This window comes from Engystomops pustulosus, chromosome 8 (genome assembly GCF_040894005.1).
Source record: "Engystomops pustulosus chromosome 8, aEngPut4.maternal, whole genome shotgun sequence".
NCBI classification, from domain to species: domain Eukaryota; kingdom Metazoa; phylum Chordata; class Amphibia; order Anura; family Leptodactylidae; genus Engystomops; species Engystomops pustulosus.
Genome location: NC_092418.1, coordinates 120,477,108 through 120,497,192, shown reverse-complemented (window position 1 = coordinate 120,497,192; position 20,085 = coordinate 120,477,108). Strand labels below are relative to the sequence as shown.

General features: G+C 44.8%; 1 protein-coding gene across 1 annotated transcript in view; it reads left to right on the top strand.

Moving 5' to 3' along the window:
* Positions 1 to 10,843, top strand: part of LOC140076182 (uncharacterized) — a 229,682-nt gene extending 218,839 nt beyond the window's left edge. Inside the window, 2 exon segments of the mRNA XM_072122697.1 lie at positions 6,427 to 6,544; positions 8,799 to 10,843. Coding sequence (XP_071978798.1) covers positions 6,427 to 6,544; positions 8,799 to 10,753 — 2,073 coding nt within the window. The 3' untranslated portion in view covers positions 10,754 to 10,843.
* The last annotated feature ends 9,242 nt before the right edge of the window (positions 10,844 to 20,085 follow it).

Genomic DNA, 20,085 nt, shown 5'->3' with positions numbered 1-20,085 from the left:
GTAGTGAGACTTGCGACCGCTGTGTTTTGCGCTTAGTGACGCACATATCCATTGCAAAGACCGAAGTGGGAAAATTTATTAGGGGTTGGATTTCAATTAGGCACAGTCTGCCATTTCCTTTTTTATTTTACGTTTATTTTGTTTAATAACTCAGCGTCATCTCATCTGGCATAGTAGTGTGCTTTCATACTTGGCTAGAAAATAGCCATAGCAATAGGATAGCATCGTTTGGTTTGAAAAACTAAAAAACACAAAAAAAACCAAAAAAACACAAAAAAAAGTTAAAAAAAAATTAGTTATAACTCTCATTTTCAAAATGTTTAACCCGAGGGCTAGGGGTAGAGGACGAGGGCGGGGACGTGGGCGTCCAACTACTGCAGGGGTCAGAGGCCGTGGTCCTGGGCGGGGTGAGACACCACCTGCTTATGAGGGAGCAGGGGAACGCCGCAGAGCTACACTCCCTAGGTTCATGTCTGAAGTTACTGGGACTCGTGGTAGAGCACTGTTGAGGCCAGAACAGTGCGAACAGGTGATGTCGTGGATTGCCGACAATGCTTCAAGCAATTTGTCCACCAGTCAGTCTTCCACGCAGTCCACCCATGTCACCGAAATCGGCACTCCTCCAGCTCCTGCACCTCAGCCTCCTCCCCCCAAGTCTGCCCCCTCCCAGGAAAATTTGGCATTTGAACCGGCATACTACGAGGAAATGTTTTCTGGACCCTTCCCACACTCACAAACCACTTGCCCGGTTGCTGCTGAGCAATTTTCCGATGCCCAGGTTTTCCACCAGTCGCAGTCTGTGGGTGATGATGACCTTCTTGACGTAGTGGAAGAAGTGTGTAAAGAGGTGTCCGACGATGAGGAGACACGGTTGTCAGACAGTGGGGAAGTTGTTGTCAGGGCAGGAAGTCCGAGGGGGGAGCAGACTGAGGGATCGGAGGATGATGAGGTGACAGACCCAAGCTGGGTTGAGAGGCCGGGTGAACACAGTGCTTCTGAGACGGAGGAGAGTCCTCGACCAGAACAGGTTGGAAGAGGCAGTGGTGGGGCCAGACGGAGAGGCAGGGCCAGAGCTGGTGCATCAGCGCCAAATGTGTCAACTAGTGAAGCTCCCGTGGCGAGGGCTCTTGCGGCGAGGGCTAGATTTTCAGAAGTCTGGAGGTTCTTTAAGGAAACACCGAATGACTGACGGACTGTGGTGTGCAACATTTGCCAAACCAGGCTCAGCAGGGGTTCCACCACTACTAGCTTAACTACCACCAGTATGCGCAGGCATATGAATGCTAAACACCCCACTCAGTGGCAACAAGCCCGTTCACCTCCGGCCGTGCACACCACTGCTCCTTCCCCTGTGTCAGCTGATAGTCAGCCCTCTGCCCAGGACCCTGCCACAAAAACCCCATCGTCGCCTCCACGATCCTCCACAGCATCCACCAGCGTTCAGCTCTCCATACCCCAGACGCTGGAGCGGAAACGCAAATATAGTGCAACCCACCCGCACGCCCAAGCCCTTAATGTCCACATCTCCAGATTGCTTAGCCTGGAGATGCTGCCCTATAGGCTAGTAGAGACCGAGGCCTTTCGCAACCTCATGGCGGCGGCCGCCCCTCGGTATTCGGTCCCCAGCCGCCACTACTTTTCCCGATGTGCCGTCCCAGCCCTGCACCAGCACGTGTCAGACAACATCATCCGTGCCCTGACCAACGCCGTTTCTGACAAGGTCCACCTGACCACGGACACGTGGACGAGTGCTGCCGGGCAGGGCCACTATATATCGCTGACGGCACATTGGGTTAACTTGGTGGAGGCTGGGACCGAGTCTGACCCTGCGGCTGGTCATATACTGCCGACGCCGAGGATTGCGGGGCCTACCTCGGTCCAGGTGTTTCAGGCCTACTATGCCTCCTCCTCCTCCCACCCCTCCTCCACCTCCTCCTCCTCCGAATTACCATCCGTGGGCATGGCGCCATCAGTCGGTAGCTCTAGGCACAGCAGCAGTGCCGTCGCTAAGCGACAGCAGGCGGTGCTCAAACTGCTGAGCCTAGGCGATAAAAGGCACACCGCCCAAGAGCTATTACAGGGCATCACGGCGCAGACTGATCTGTGGCTGGCACCGCTGAACCTGAAGCCAGGCATGGTTGTGTGTGACAACGGCCGTAACCTGGTGGCGGCTCTGCAACTCGGCAGACTGACACATGTGCCATGCCTGGCCCATGTGTTAAATCTGATAGTTCAGCGTTTCCTCAAGACATACCCCAATCTGTCTGATTTGCTCACGAAGGTGCGCCGCATCTGTGCGCATTTCAGGAAGTCCAGCACAGATGCTGCCACTCTCAGGGCAGCGCAGCGCCGCCTCCAACTGCCCGCTCACCGACTGTTGTGCGACGTGCCCACGAGGTGGAATTCAACACTGACCATGTTATCCAGAGTTTACCAGCAGCGCCGAGCCATTGTAGACTGCCAGATGTCAACTTCCACCAGAACTGGTAGTCAGGTCAGTCAGCTTCCTCAAGTCTACAATGAGGAGTGGACGTGGATGTCTGATATCTGTCAGGTGCTGAGTAACTTTGAGGAGTCAACACAGATGGTCAGTGGCGATGCCGCCATCATCAGCCTCACCATCCCGCTGCTTGGCCTGTTGAAAAACTCTCTGATCAGCATGAAGTCGGAAGCTTTGCGCTCGTCACAAGAGACGGGGGAAGAAGATTCCCTTGTTGATAGCCAAAGCACCCTTAGGTCTGTTTCTCAGCGCATATCGGAGGAGGTGGAGGTGGAGGAGGATGAGGAGGAAGAGGAGGAGAATGTTGGCGAGACACAAGAGGGGACCATTGTTGAGTCCTTCACTGTTCAGCGTGTATGGGCAGAAGAAGAGGAGTTGGAGGAGTTGGAGGAGGAGGAAATGGACAGTCAGGCCAGTGAGGGGAGTGAATTCTTACGCGTTGGTACTCTGGCGCATATGGCAGATTTCATGCTAGGCTGCCTATCCCGTGACCCTCGCGTTCAAAGAATTTATTCCAGCACCGATTACTGGGTGTTCACTCTCCTGGACCCACGGTACAAGCAAAATCTTTCCACTCTCATCCCTGGAGAGGAAAGGAGTGTGAGAATGCATGAATACCAGCAGGCCCTGGTTCACAAGCTGAAACAGTATTTCCCTTCTGACAGCGCTAGCGGCAGAGTGCGTAGTTCTGCGGGACAAGTAGCGAGGGAGAGTAGGCGAGCAGGCAGCTTGTCCAGCACTGGCAAGGGTACGCTTTACAAGGCTTTTGCCAGTTTTATGTCACCCCAGCAAGACACTGTCACCTGTCCCCAGTCTCGGCAGAGTAGGGCTGATCTTTACAGAAAGATGGTGAGGGAGTACGTAGCTGACCATACCATCGTCCTAAATGATCACACAGCTCCCTACAACTACTGGGTTTCAAAGCTGGACATGTGGCACGAACTGGCGCTGTACGCCTTGGAGGTTCTTGCCTGCCCTGCCGCTAGCGTCTTGTCCGAGCGGGTTTTCAGTGCAGCTGGTGGCATCATCACCGATAAGCGTACACGCCTGTCGACTGACAGCGCTGACAGGCTGACGCTTATTAAGATGAATAAAGCCTGGATTTCTCATAATTTCCAATCTCCACCAGGTGAAGGAAGCTCAACCTGAATAATTGATCCACTCCTCCTCCTCCTCATTTTCCTCCTTCTCCTCCTCTTTGTACAGTAAAGCAGAGGAAACTGGCTATTTTTTGACAGGGCCCACTGGCTCTAGCTATAGTACTTTATGCATTTAATTTTTCTGGAGGGCCACCTACCCGGTCCTCTGTTTTAAAAAATTTTTGGGAGTGCCACATACAGGCACTCAATCTATTCAATTTTTCTGGAGGGCCACCTACCCGGTCCTCTGTTTTAAACAATTTTTGGGAGTGCCACATACAGGCACTCAATCTATTCAATTTTTCTGGAGGGCCACCTACCCGCTCCTCTGGTTTGAAAACTTTTTTGGACTGCCACATACAGGCACTCAATCTATTCCATTTTACTGGAGGGCCACCTACCTGCTCCTCTGGTTTGAAAACTTTTTTGGACTGCCACATACAGGCACTCAATCTATTCCATTTTACTGGAGGGCCACCTACCTGCTCCTCTGGTTTGAAAACTTTTTTGGACTGCCACATACAGGCACTCAATCTATTCAATTTTTCTGGAGGGCCACCTACCCGCTCCTCTGGTTTGAAAACTTTTTTGGACTGCCACATACAGGCACTCAATCTATTCCATTTTACTGGAGGGCCACCTACCTGCTCCTCTGGTTTGAAAACTTTTTTGGACTGCCACATACAGGCACTCAATCTATTCCATTTTACTGGAGGGCCACCTACCTGCTCCTCTGGTTTGAAAAGTTTTTTGGACTGCCACATACAGGCACTCAATCTATTCAATTTTTCTGGAGGGCCACCTACCCGCTCCTCTGGTTTGAAAACTTTTTTGGACTGCCACATACAGGCACTCAATCTATTCCATTTTACTGGAGGGCCACCTACCTGCTCCTCTGGTTTGAAAACTTTTTTGGACTGCCACATACAGGCACTCAATCTATTCAATTTTACTGGAGGGCCACCTACCCGCTCCTCTGGTTTGAAAACTTTTTTGGACTGCCACATACAGGCACTCAATCTATTTCATTTTTCTGGAGGGCCACCTACCTGCTCCTCTGGTTTGAAAACTTTTTTGGACTGCCACATACAGGCACTATCCAAATTAAATTGTCTCCATAGCAGCCTCCACACGTTGTCTCCATTGCTACCTCCAAAAGTCGTCCATATAGTTTTAAATGCAGCACCTTTAATCTACTACTAGTTCACTGCCTCCATACATGGTCCCCTTATCAAACGAGCTGTGTCAGGCAGAAATTTGGGTTGTTTTCATGGGTTCCACATCAAAGTTGTTAACTTTGTCGCCACCCTGCTGTGTTATCCACAAAATATACTGGCAAACTTTTATCATTTACCAATATTATTTCAGCGCTTCTTGCGCATCTGTTTACATTCCCCTCACCCGCCATATCCTAAACTTATAAGAACGCTACTACACTTGATCTTATACAAAAGGTTCTTAGAAGTGCTGTTTGGGGAGTAGCCTAGAGACAGGGGCTTGGATTGGTGAAAGCTCGCCTGGCAGCGGAGCGCCAGCTCCATGCGCATCATGCGCTTCTTGCGCATCTGTTTACATTCCCCTCACCCGCCATATCCCAAACTTATAAGAACGCTACTACACTTGATCTTATACAAAAGGTTCTTAGAAGTGCTGTTTGGGGAGTAGCCTAGAGACAGGGGCTTGGATTGGCGAAAGCTCGCCTGGCAGCGGAGCGCCAGCTCCATGCCAGGATCCAACTAACATAGTTTTAACTGCAGCACCTTTAATCTACTACTAGTTCACTGCCTCCATACATGGTCCCCTTATCAAACGAGCTGTGTCAGGCAGAATTTTGGGTTGTTTTCATGGCTTCCATGTTAACTTTGTCGCCACCCTGCTGTGTAATCCACAAAATATACTGGCAAACTTTTATCATGTACCGATATTATTTGAGCGCTTCTTGCTCATCTCCTTTGGTTCCTCTCTGCCACCCATTGGTTTGAAGCCTGAGTCCATTTAGAGTATGTCGCCATGCCACTCTCTAGCCTGCCGCTGCTGCTGCTGCCTCTGCATGCCGTCCCCTATAGTGTCAGGGTCAATTATTGGATGTTTTAGATGCTATCTAGCTTCATTCTGTCACTCTGTCATGGCCATGCTGTTGCCCATAGTTTTGGCATAATGGTGCGATTAAGCAGCCTCAGAGGCATCCATGCATGCTGCCCCTGCTGTTTCCTGTCCATTTCCGTGGTGTTTCCATCCTTTTCTGAGGTTCCCAGGTGTTTGGCCAAGCTTCCCTGTGCAGAGCCTTGGTCCCCTTGAAAAATGCTCGAGTCTCCCATTGACTTCAATGGGGCTCGTTATTCGAGACGAGCACTCGAGCATCGGGAAAAGTTTGTCTCGAATAACGAGTACCCGAGCATTTTAGTGCTCGCTCATATCTAGTGATAATGTTTTATTTTAGATGTAAACTCGGAAAAAGAGTCTTCGTCACTTTGCCATTGTTTAAGAGTTAAGATATGACAAATATATTGAAGAATTAAAAAGTCATATAAGAAATTAAAACTTTTACAATATTTTGGAGTAAAAAAATGTATGTATTTGACTGTATAATACAGTTATAAAAAAGCAGCAGTTTGAAATACAAATGTTACTAACAAAAGTTTACTATACAGCACCAATACTGATTTTGTTACTGGAAAGAAATTCTAAAAATGTTTACTAAAATTATTTAAAAAATAAAAACATATCTCAATATTTGATTGGACATAAAAAGCACTTCATTGTATGATATTCTTCTGCTCCATGAAGCCATTTCCCGGACAGGGCAGTCCCATAATCATTGGAGACGCCTTGTCTGCATGGATTTGCATTCCCTATTGTTCAGGATGTGGAATCAGTAGGGAATCACAGGGCGACATTTCACATGGTAAAGATTTGCAAATGAAGTTATCTAGTTTCATCAGACAGACACATCCTGGCCTTTCTTTGGTGGGAAGGGATGATAAACCCATAACAAAGGAGAACACTTATAACAAGACACTCTTAAACAAAAAGCCTCGCTGATAAGGAAGTGGGACCAACACCCTTCATTTACATGGGGGAGGTTGTTGAGACAAAAGGGGGCAGACCAAGAAGTATAAGAAACCCAAGCACAACTCACATGAGGAGAACTTCTTGGTGGAAGATCTTACTGGAGGAGCTTGGACTGAGGGTCTGAGACACAGAATGGAGAGAGAGCAGGTCCAGATATGTGCGGAGGATGGAGCCTGGGAAGGAGGACATGACGCTGGTGCCAAGGACCCCCAGGATGGTGAGTACTCTGCCACATTATTTCTGCCTATATCCACTACCACAAAATAGGGGGCATTTATAAAGCCTTTGAAACGGAAAATAGTGATAGTGCTGCCACATTATTGGTGTTTATCTGACTCTCATGGCTTGTTCTATTTATGGGCGCAAAATTGTGGCACTGCTTGTGAATCTGAGATATTTCCGTCTCTATTGGGTAAAATTTTTGGTGCAAAATTATTGCAACTAAAAGCTGGTCTAGGGAGTTCATATCGATTGCACTTGTAGTTATGAAGTGTTTGTAAAAGGATTGTGACACAGAAGTCTGACATGAATCTGTTGCTCACCCATTAAACTGAGTTCACCAGAAAAAACTGGTGCACTCAGTGTAAGAAAAGTGAGCGCCCGCAGGGTGTGGCAGATTTGTAAAGACTGTGCTCCTGGCTTCATAAATCTGGAGCCAATAGAACTCCTTACACCAGTTTTCTGCAGCTCTAATTGTGCGCCAAAAAGCATGTTGGAAAAGTGGTGGATTCCCCAATGGTGCCCAAATTGTGGGCCCTTCTGAAAGTCAATAATGAAGACCCCCATTGTGCTTTTTACCGAATGTATGATTTTCATTGTACATTCACAGTTTGCAGTAAAAAATGCATCTCAACTGCATAAAAATAAAAATGCAGCAATAGGAGTAAAGAGGTGCAGAAATGTAGGGGTACAGTCATGTACAGATGTAGGGGTGCAGTCATGTACAGATGTAGGGGTACAGTCATGTACATGTGTAGGGGTACAGTCATGTACAGGTGTAGGGGTACAGTCATGTACTGGTGTAAGGGTGCAGTCATGTACAGGTGTAGGGGTACAGTCATGTACTGGTGTAAGGGTGCAGTCATGTACAGGTGTAGGGGTACAGTCATGTACAGGTGTGGGGATGCAGTCATGTACAGGTGTAGGGTTGCAGTCATGTATAGGTGTGGGGGTGCAGTCATGTACAGGTGTAGGGGTGCAGTCATGTACAGGTGTAGGGGTGCAGTCATGTACAGGTGGGGTGCAGTCATGTACAGGTGTAAGGGTGCAGTCATGTTCAAGTGTAGGGGTGCAGTCATGTACAGGTGTAGGGGTGCAGTCATGTACAGGTGTAGGGTGCAGTCATGTACAGGTGTAAGGGTGCAGTCATGTACAGGTGTAGGGTGCAGTCATGTACAGGTGTAAGGGTGCAGTCATGTACAGGTGTAAGGGTGCAGTCATGTACAGCTGTAGGGTTGCAGTCATGTACAGGTGTAGGGGTGCAGTCATGTACAGGTGTAGGGGTGCAGTCATGTACAGGTGTAGGGGTGCAGTCATGTACAGGTGTAGGGGTGCAGTCATGTACAGGTGTAAGGGTGCAGTCATGTACAGGTGTAGGGGTGTAGTCATGTACAGGTGTAGGGGTGTAGTCATGTACAGGTGTAGGGGTGTAGTCATGTACAGGTGTCGGGGTGCAGTCATGTACAGGTGTGGGGATGCAGTCATGTACAGGTGTAGGGGTGCAGTCATGTACAGGTGTAGGGGTGCAGTCATATACAGGTGTAGGGGTGCAGTCATATACAGGTGTGGGGGTGCAAATATGTAGATATATTGAAATATAAAGCTTCAAATATGTACAAATTAGCATTTATCTTTAGTCTGGACATTTTTTACCCTGGTTTTGGACTTGTTTGATTTATCTTAGAGGGTGATATATGATATTAGAGGGTGAGATATGATATATAAAATGTTATAAATACTTATATCATTACAGATTTTATTAACTTTGTTATTGATCAACCTGTTATTCCCGGCAGATGACGTTACTTGTGGCTCAGAGGAACATCTGATATCAGATATTAAAGCTGATGATTGTGGGATCACACAAGATACATGTATAGAAAACAACAGCAGAAAGGATTTACCCTCAGAACTTCACCGCAACAATCTATCATCTGATCCTATTACATTGGGCATCTATTCTGATACAACACAGACTAAAAGTCCAAAAAGGAGCCACCACAGAGCAGCCGAGCATCTAAGAGCTGCAACCAGGAAGACGTTTTCTAGTTCTAAAAGTGACAAATGTTTTACTCATAAATGGAATCTTCTCACACATCAGAAAATTCAAACAGGGGAAAAGCCTTTTTCATGTCCAGAATGTGGGAAAAATTTTGTTAAAAAATCAAGGCTCATTGAACATGAGAGAATTCACACAGGGGAGAAGCCGTTTTCATGTTCAGAATGTGGCAAATGTTTTATTCAAAAATCAGATCTAGTTCTTCATGAGAGAATTCACACAGGGGAGAAACCATTTTCATGTTCAGAATGTGGAAAATGTTTTTCTAAAAAATCAAATCTTATTAAGCATGAGAAAATTCACACAGGGGAGAAGCCGTTTTCTTGTTCAGAATGTGACAAATGTTTTATTGAAAAATCAAAACTTGTTAAACATGAGAGAATTCACACAGGGGAGAAGCCATTTTCTTGTTCAGAATGTGACAAATGTTTTATTCAAAAATCAGATCTAGTTCAGCATGAGAGAATTCACACAGGGGAGAAGCCATTTTCATGTTCAGAATGTGGCAAATGTTTTAGTCAGAAATCGGATCTTGTTAAGCATGAGAGAATTCACACAGGAGAGAAGCCGTTCTCTTGTTCAGAATGTTACAAATGTTTTTCTCTAAAATCGCATCTTCTTGTACATGAGAGAATTCACACAGGGGAGAAGCCGTTTTCATGTTCAGAATGTGGCAAATGTTTTATTCAAAAATCAGATCTAGTGCAGCACGAGAGAATTCACACAGGGGAGAAGCCGTTTTCATGCTCAGAATGTGGAAAATGTTTTTCTGTAAAATCAAGTCTTCTTGTACATGAGAGAATTCACACAGGGGAGAAGAAGTTCTCTTGTTCAGAATGTGACAAATGTTTTTCTCTAAAATCGCATCTTCTTGTACATGAGAGAATTCACACAGGGGAGAAGCCGTTTTCATGTTCAGAATGTGGCAAATGTTTTTCTAAAAAATCAAATCTAGTTCAGCATGATAGAATTCACACAGGGGAAATGACGTTCTCTTGTTCAGAATGTGACAAATGTTTTTCTCGAAAATCGCATCTTCTTGTACATGAGAGAATTCACACAGGGGAGAAGCCGTTTTCATGTGCAGAATGTGGCAAATGTTTTATTCAAAAATCAGATCTAGTTCTTCATGAGAGAATTCACACAGGGGAGAAACCGTTTTCATGTTCAGAATGTGGAAAATGTTTTTCTAAAAAATCAAATCTTATTAAGCATAAGAAAATTCACACAGGGGAGAAGCCATTTTCTTGTTCAGAATGTGACAAATGTTTTATTGAAAAATCAAATCTTCTTGTACATGAGAGAATTCACACAGGGGAGAAGCCATTTTCATGTTCAGAATGTGGCAAACGTTTTATTGAAAAATCAAAACTTGTTAAACATGAGAGAATTCACACAGGGGAGAAGCCGTTTTCTTGTTCAGAATGTGACAAATGTTTTATTCAAAAATCAGATCTAGTTCAGCATGAGAGAATTCACACAGGGGAGAAGCCATCTTCATGTTCAGAATGTGGCAAATTTTTTCTCCAGAAATCGGATCTTGTTAAACATGAGAGAATTCACACAGGGGAAAACCCGTTTTCATGTTCAGAATGTGGGAAATGGTTTATTAAAAAATCAAGTCTTGTTCAGCATGAGAGAATTCACACAGGGGAAAATCCGTTTTCATGTTCAGAATGTGGGAAATGTTTTATTAAGAAATCCAAACTTGTTGAACATGAGAGAATTCACAAAGGGGAGAAGCGGTTTGTGTTAACAATGTGACAAATGTCTTACATTTAAATCCCATCTCTAAACACGTCTCTCATACAGGAAAAACACATTTTAATGTTAAGAATGTGGCAAACATTTTACTTTGATGAAAAACTTTTTACATATGAGAGGAGCCATAAGGGGAGAAGTCTTGTTCTTATTGAACATCTACATATGTTGAGTTTTATGAAATGCATTAAACTTGCAATAAACTTCACATTAAATAAGAGAACTTGTACAATTATGTAACAAAATCAGAATAAGAGAGAAAATTGTGGAGGATTCGGATAAAGGATCAGCCTGAAGATTTTCCTAAGTATGAACACAAGGGGATTTATTATTGGCTTTTCTTGTGTTTTGGCAGATTTTCTGCGCCATATTTATGATGTGTCAGAGCCAGGGGCATCGCTAGGTCACAATATCTGGAGCACAAGCCCTGTATCTTTTATCCAGCTACTCCATGCCCCAGTAGCCTCTTTAAATAAAAATCATATTACCCTGATTAAAGATTAGAAATGATAGAGGGGAGTAAAAGATTAGCCCCAAAGAGGGCTATCCTTACATACGTTACATGCACCTACCACTGCATCTACCGTAATAGGTAGGTCCGTAGAGGTAGGTTTCCTTTGAGGACCAAGCCACTTTAGGGCTTCCGGACCAAGTCAAATGTTTAAAGTCTGCCCTGTGTCAGTAGAAGTGGTTATATTCTTCAAATGTTTTAACATATCGCGGTAATTTTGATATTGTTTTCTCGTCACACATTGTACTTCAAATTAGTGGAAATATTTGGATCAAATCTTTTACGTTTAATTATGAAAAAAATAGAAATTTGTCAAAAAATTTAGAAATATTCTAAATTTTCAAAGTTCTAAATTCTTTACTTTTCAAGTAAATGGTCATAGTACCCAAATAACTTTAGAAATAACATTTTCCCAATGTCTGCATTATGTTGGCATGGCTTTTTATTCATTCTTTTATTTTTCTAGGTTGGTATGGGGGCTTAGAATTGTGGGTGCAATTTTTCACATTTTTTTGAAAATCACCAAAACCTTTTCATTTTTCAAGAGGCCTGATATTAGTAAAACCTTATAAATGAACCCATTATAGAAACTACACCCCTCAATTCACGAGAAACCAACTTTACGAAGTTTGGTAACTCTTTAGGTTTTTACAGGGGTAAAAACAAAATGGAGGTGGAATTTACAATTTTGTAATTTTTACATTGGACAATACACGCAGTCCCCCACTTATTACTATCCATATTACTATCCCTCCACCCATTGGTAAAAAAATAAAATCACCCCAATTTAGCTAGAACTGATATAAAACGTAATATAGAGTAAAAATCACAAGCAGGTATCAGTTTAGGTATCACTGCGTTTCAAACAAAATATGAAAACAGTTATTACAGATGGTGGAACCCCTATGGAACCCAAATGTCTGAAACGCTACTTTTACACCATTTTACATACCATAAAAAATGAATTCAAAAGTAATCAAAAGGTTGCACAGGCATAAAAATGGTAGCAATGAAAACATCAGCTCATTTTTCAGAAAATGACACCTCACACAGCTCCATAAGTATGAAAAAGTTATTAGCGCCAGAAGTTGGCAAAATTGTTTTTTTTTCGTACACATTTGTTTAATTTTTGAAAATGTATTAAAGCACAATAAAACCTGTATAAATCTGGTATCACTTTGATCGTACTGAACCAAAGAATACAGTAGATGTATCGTTTGGAGTCCAGAGTGAAAGTTGTAAAAACTGATCCCACAAGAAAGTGCCACAAATGCCAATTTTAATCAGATTTTGATTTTTTTCCAGCTTCCGAGTACAAGCCATGATATTATAAATAATGTCATGGAGTAGTAAAATTTGTTATGCAGAAAATAAGCCCTCACACATCTCTGTACACAAAGAAATGTAAAAGATATGTAAAAAGTTACGGATTTTTAAATGTGGGTGCGAAAAATGAACAAAAAAATGCTGCATCCATAAGGGGTTAAGGAATCTTCAAATTTATATATAAAAAAAAAGATCTATCAAGTTATGTAGTATACAGGGTATGTCCCACCTGGGCCCAGTGATAGGTCTATTTTAGTCTTATTGATGTGACATTGCAGTTCATCCCGAGATGGGCTGAGCCCTCTCCATGCAAGGTGGGCCTTTGCTGCATTTTGCAGCAAACACCCACCGGCAACACCAGCGATCGGTGGCAGTACTGACCTGTAAATGCCTCTGGTAATGCTTCCGGAGGACCTAGGGGAGCATGGGCTCAGCCATATTAGATTTGATTACTGCCCCCCTGTAAAGTCATCGGAGGCAGAAATCAGTTGCCAGGACAGCCTTGGGTCATACAAAGATCCGAGGCTGTCTCGTTTTGCGTCCCGTTTCAACTATACAATGCAATGAATAATGTACAAAATCCCCATATACTGCCATACTGTAGTATGGCAGTATATGATAGGATCAATCAGACAACCTAGGGTTAAAGTACCCTAGGGGGTCTTAAAAATAGTAAAAAATAAAAGTAAAAAAAAGCTATATTAAAAAACCTAAAATTTCAAATCACCCCCCTTCTTCTAGAAGTCATATTAATATAAATAAACAGTAAAGATCATAAACACAATAGGTATCGCCACATCCGAAAATGTCCAATCCATTAAAATATAATGCTGATTTTGTCACTGTGTTTAACCCCGTAATGCAAAATAGTGCCCGAAGTCGCAAATGGCACTTTTTTACCATTTCGAAAAATATTTTTTTTAAAAATCAATAAAAAGTGATTTAAAGGTCGCACCATCCTAATAATAGAAGCATTGAAAACTTCATCAAAAGTCACAAAAAATAACACCACCCACAGCTCTATACACCAAAGTATGAAAAAGTTATTAGCGCCAGAAGAGGGCAAAATGAAGAATTTTTTTTTGTACAGGTTTTAATTTTTGTACATGTATAAAAACATTATAAAACCTATACAAATTTGTTATCTCAGTGATCGTACTGACCCACATAATAAAGTAGACCTGTCATTTGGGGCAGACAGTGAAAGCTGTAAAATCCAAACCCACAAGAAAATGGCGCAAATGCATTTTTTCATCATTTTCACTGCATTCAAAAAAAATTTTCTGCTTCCCGGTACATGGCATAGAATATTAAATACCGTTACTATGAAGTGCAATTTGTTACGCAGAAAACAAAGCAAAACAGAGCTCTTTACATGGAAAAATAAATAAAAGTTTTTGCTTTTAAAAGTGGGGAATAAAAAATGTAAAGGCAAAAACAAAAAAGGTCGTTAGAGGATTTACATTATTCTTCCTCATATCATCAGTCAGGGGATTTTTCATTGTTTAAAAAGAAACATTGAACAGATAGACCCTTTCCTTATCTCCCTACAGGATGACACCATGTTATGACTTATTTCCCTTTACCATGACCCCAGGTTATTCCTCATCTCCCTCCACCATGACCCCAGGTTATTCCTCATCTCCCTCCACCATGACCCCAGGTTATTCCTCATCTCCCTCCACCATGACCCCAGGTTATTCCTCATCTCCCTCCACCATGACCCCAGGTTATTCCTCATCTTCCTTCACCATGACCCCAGGTTATTCCTCATCTCCTTCCACCATGACCCCCATGTTATTCCTCATCTCCCTCCACCATGACCCCAGGTTATTCCTTATCTCCCTCCACCATGACCCCAGGATATTCCTCATCTCCCTCCAACATGACCCCAGGATATTCCTCATCTCCCTCCAACATGACCCCAGGATATTCCTCATCTCCCTCCACCATGACCCCAGGTTATTCCTCATCTCCCTCCACCATGACCCCAGGTTAATCCTCATCTCCCTCCACCATGACCCCAGGTTATTCCTTATTTCCCTCCACCATGACCCCATGTTATTCCTCATCTCCCTCCACCATGACCCCATGTTATTCCTCATCTCCCTCCACCATGACCCCATGTTATTCCTTATTTCCCTTTACCATGACCCCAGGTTATTCCTCATCTCCCTCCACCATGACCCCAGGTTATTCCTCATCTCCCTCTACCATGGCCCCAGGTTATTCCTCATCTCCCTTCACCATGACCCCAGGTTATTCCTCATCTCCCTGTAACATGACCCCAGGTTATTCCTCATCTCCTTCCACCATGACCCCAGGTTATTCCTTATTTCCCTCCACCATGACCCCAGGTTATTCCTCATCTCCCTCCACCATGATCACATGTTATTCCTCATCTCTCTCCACCATGACCCCAGGTTATTCCTCATCTCCCTCCACCATGACCCCATAATATTCCTCATCTCCCTCCACCATGACCCCATGTTATTCCTCATCTCCCTCCACCATGACCCCAGGTTATTCCTCATCTCCCTCCCCCATGACCTCATGTTATTTCTCATCTCCCTCCAACATGGCCCCAGGTTATTCCTCATCTCCCTCCACCATGACCCCAGGTTATTCCTCATCTCCCTCCACCATGGCCCCAGGTTATTCCTTCTCTCCCTTCGCCATGACCCCAGAATATTCCTCATCTCCCTCCACCATGACCCCAGGTTGTTCCTCATCTCCCTCCACCATGACCCCAGGTTATTCCTCATCTCCCTCCACCATGACCCCAGGATATTCCTCATCTCCCTCCACCATGACCCAAGGATATTCCTCATCTCCCTCCCCCATGACCTCATGTTATTCCTCATCTCCCTCCACCATGGCCCCAGGTTATTCCTCATCTCCCTCCACCATGACCCCAGGTTATTCCTCATCTCCCTCCACCATGACCCCCAGGTTATTCCTCATCTCCCTCCACCATAACCCCCGGGTTATTCCTCATCTCCCTCCACCATGGCCCCAGGTTATTCCTCATCTCCCTCCACCATGACCCCAGGATATTCCTCATCTCCCTCCACCATGGCCCCAGGTTATTCCTTCTCTCCCTTCGCCATGACCCCAGAATATTCCTCATCTCCCTCCACCATGGCCCCAGGTTATTCCTTATTTCCCTTTACCATGGCCCCAGGTTATTCCTCATCTCCCTCCACCATGACCCCATGTTATTCATCATCTCCTTCCACCATGACCCCAGGATATTCCTCATCTCTCTCCACCATGACCCCATGTTATTCATCATCTCCTTCCACCATGACCCCAGGATATTCCTCATCTCCCTTCACCATGACCCCATGTTATTCCTTATCTCCCTCCACCATGACCCCAGGATATTCATTATCTCCTTCCACCATGACCCCATGTTATTCCTCATCTCCCTCCACCATGACCCCATGTTGTTGCTCAGAGATTGGCACTTTCAGCTTCTAGTTTCTTGTCGCTTTTATAATTGGGAAATAATTTTGGGCTTGTTTTTGCTTTCTTTCTGTCTCTATTTTTGCTGCCTTTCTTTGTTGTTTACAGAATGTATTTTTTGCTCTAGTATAAAGTTAAACGATACGGCTCTGCTTCCATAATTTTTTTTCATAAAGCGCTTGTGTGCATGGAACCCTTTATTTAATTTAATTTAAAAAATCTAAGTAGTCTATATTAGAGATGAGCGAACACTAAAATGCTCGGGTACTCGTTATTCGAGACGAACTTTTCCCGATGCTCGAGTGCTCGTCTCGAATAACGAACCCCATTGAAGTCAATGGGAGACTCGAGCATTTTTCAAGGGGACCAAGGCTCTGCACAGGGAAGCTTGGCCAAACACCTGGGAACCTCAGAAAAGGATGGAAACACCACGGAAATGGACAGGAAACAGCAGGGGCAGCATGCATGGATGCCTCTGAGGCTGCCTAATCGCACCATTATGCCAAAATTATGGGCAACAGCATGGCCATGACAGAGTGACAGAATGAAGCTAGATAGCATCTAAAACATCCAATAATTGACCCTGACACTATAGGGGACGGCATACAGAGGCAGCGGCAGCAGGCTAGAGAGTGGCATGGCGACATACCCTAATTGGACTCAGGCTTCAAACCAATGGGTGGCAGAGAGGAACCAAAGGAGGTGAGCAAGAAGCGCTCAAATAATATCGGTACATGATAAAAGTTTGCCAGTATATTTTGTGGATTACACAGCAGGGTGGCGACAAAGTTAACATGGAAGCCATGAAAACAACCCAAAATTCTGCCTGACACAGCTCGTTTGATAAGGGGACCATGTATGCTTACAGTTCATGCCAGTCGCTGCACTGGCTGCCAGTCTCCTTTCGAATACAGTTTAAAATAATAATAACCCTCATCCATAAAGCTCTGTATAATGCTGCACCCCCCTACCTCTCCTCTCTTATCTCAGTCTATCGCCCAACCCGTGCTCTTAGATCCGCCAGTGATCTTAGATTAACCTCTACCCTAGTGCGGACCTCCCACTCGCGTCTCCAAGACTTCTCTAGAGCTGCACCAATTCTATGGAATGCTCTGCCCCGGACTATCAGACTAATACCTAACCTCCAAAGTTTCAAACGTGCTCTTAAAACCCATTTCTTTAGGCAAGCCTATAACACTCATTAACTGCATGAAGTTTTAACTCTTCTACTAACCCGTCCTGTGTCGTCCTCCCATCTGTTATCCAGCAACCAACAGGCACCAGACTTCTCTGCAGTCCCATTCACCCTGGACCTGGTATATAAGATGACGGCTGAGTGGTTCAAGCGACAGCAATTCCATTTATTATATTTTTTTCTATTCCCTAAGAAGAATGGCTTGACCATTAAATATTCTTTTACCTCGTGTTACCCCATCATCTTCATAAACCGTAAGCTCTGGCGAGCAGGGACCTCACTCCTGTTGTTCCATACAAATGTTGTGCTCTGTTACATTACATTTGTATTTGTTTCCTATGATTTGTAAAGCGCTACAGAATATGATGACGCTATATAAATAAAGATTATTATTATTATTATTATGGAGGCAGTGAACTAGTAGTAGATTAAAGGTGCTGCAACTATGTTAGTTGGATCTTGGGATGGAGCTGGCGCTCTGCAGCCAGGCGAGCTTTCGCCAATCCAAGCCCCTGTCTCTAGGCTACTCCTCAAACAGCACTTCTAAGAACCTTTTGTATAAGATCAAGTGTAGTAGCGTTCTTATAAGTTTAGGATATGCCGGGTGAGGGGAATGTAAACAGATGCGCAAGAAGCGCTGAAATAATATCCCTAAATGGTAAAAGTTTGCCAGTATATTTTGTGGATAACACAGCAGGGTGGCGACAAAGTTAACAACTTTGATGTGGAATCCATGAAAACAACCCAAATTTCTGCCTGACACACCTCGTTTGATAAAGGGACGATGTATGGAGGCAGCTATATGGACGACTTTTGGAGGTAGCAATGGAGACAACGTGTGGAGGCTGCTATGGAGACAATTTAATTTGGATAGTGCCTGTATGTGGCAGTCCCAAACATTTTTCAAACCAGAGGAGCAGGTAGGTGGCCCTCCAGTAAAATGGAATAGATTGAGTGCCTGTATGTGGCAGTCCCAAAAATTTTTCAAACCAGAGGAGCAGGTAGGTGGCCCTCCAGTAAAATGGAATAGATTGAGTGCCTGTATGTGGCAGTCCCAAAAATTTTTTAAAACAGAGGACCGGGTAGGTGGCCCTCCAGAAAAATGGAATAGATTGAGTGCCTGTATGTGGCAGTCCCAAAAATTTTTCAAACCAGTGGAGCAGGTAGGTGGCCCTCCAGTAAAATGGAATAGATTGAGTGCCTGTATGTGGCAGTCCCAAAAATGTTTCAAACCAGAGGAGCAGGTAGGTGGCCCTGCAGTAAAATGGAATAGATTGAGTGCCTGTATGTGGCAGTCCCAAAAATTTTTCAAACCAGAGGAGCAGGTAGGTGGCCCTCCAGTAAAATGGAATAGATTGAGTGCCTGTATGTGGCAGTCCCAAAAATGTTTCAAACCAGAGGAGCAGGTAGGTGGCCCTGCAGTAAAATGGAATAGATTGAGTGCCTGTATGTGGCAGTCCCAAAAATTTTTCAAACCAGAGGAGCAGGTAGGTGGCCCTCCAGTAAAATGGAATAGATTGAGTGCCTGTATGTGGCACTCACAAAAATTGTTTCAAACAGAGGACCGGGTAGGTGGCCCTCCAGAAAAATTAAATGCATGAAGTACTATAGCAAGAGCCAGTGGGCCCTGTCAAAAAATAGCCATTTTCCTCTGCTTTACTGTACAAAGAGGAGGAGAAGGAGGAAAATGAGGAGGAGGAGTGGATCAATTATTCAGGTTGAGCTTCCTTCACCTGGTGGAGATTGGAAATTCTGAGAAATCCAGCCTTTATTCATTTTAATAAGCGTCAGCCTGTCAGCGCTGTCAGCGCTGTCAGTCGACAGGCGTGTACGCTTATCGGTGATGATGCCACCAGCTGCACTGAAAACCCGCTCGGACAAGACGCTAGCGGCAGGGCAGGCAAGAACCTCCAAGGCGTACAGCGCCAGTTCGTGCCACATGTCCAGCTTTGAAACCCAGTAGTTGTAGGGAGCTGTGTGATCATTTAGGACGATGGTATGGTCAGCTACGTACTCCCTCACCATCTTTCTGTAAAGATCAGCCCTACTCTGCCGAGACTGGGGACAGGTGACAGTGTCTTGCTGGGGTGACATAAAGCTGGCAAAAGCCTTGTAAAGCGTACCCTTGCCAGTGCTGGACAAGCTGCCTGCTCGCCTACTCTCCCTCGCTACTTGTCCCGCAGAACTACGCACTCTGCCGCTAGCGCTGTCAGAAGGGAAATACTGTTTCAGCTTGTGCACCAGGGCCTGCTGGTATTCATGCATTCTCACACTCCTTTCCTCTGCAGGGATGAGAGTGGGAAGATTTTGCTTGTACCGTGGGTCCAGGAGAGTGAACACCCAGTAATCGGTGCTGGAATAAATTCTTTGAACGCGAGGGTCACGGGATAGGCAGCCTAGCATGAAATCTGCCATATGCGCCAGAGTACCAACGCGTAAGAATTCACTCCCCTCACTGGCCTGACTGTCCATTTCCTCCTCCTCCAACTCCTCCAACTCCTCTTCTTCTGCCCATACACGCTGAACAGTGAAGGACTCAACAATGGTCCCCTCTTGTGTCTCGCCAACATTCTCCTCCTCTTCCTCCTCATCCTCCTCCACCTCCACCTCCTCCGATATGCGCTGAGAAACAGACCTGAGGGTGCTTTGGCTATCAACAAGGGAATATTCTTCCCCTGTCTCTTGTGACGAGCGCAAAGCTTCCGACTTCATGCTGACCAGAGAGTTTTTCAACAGGCCAAGCAGCGGGATGGTGAGGCTGATGATGGCGGCATCGCCACTGACCATCTGTGTTGACTCCTCAAAGTTACTCAGCACCTGACAGATATCAGACAT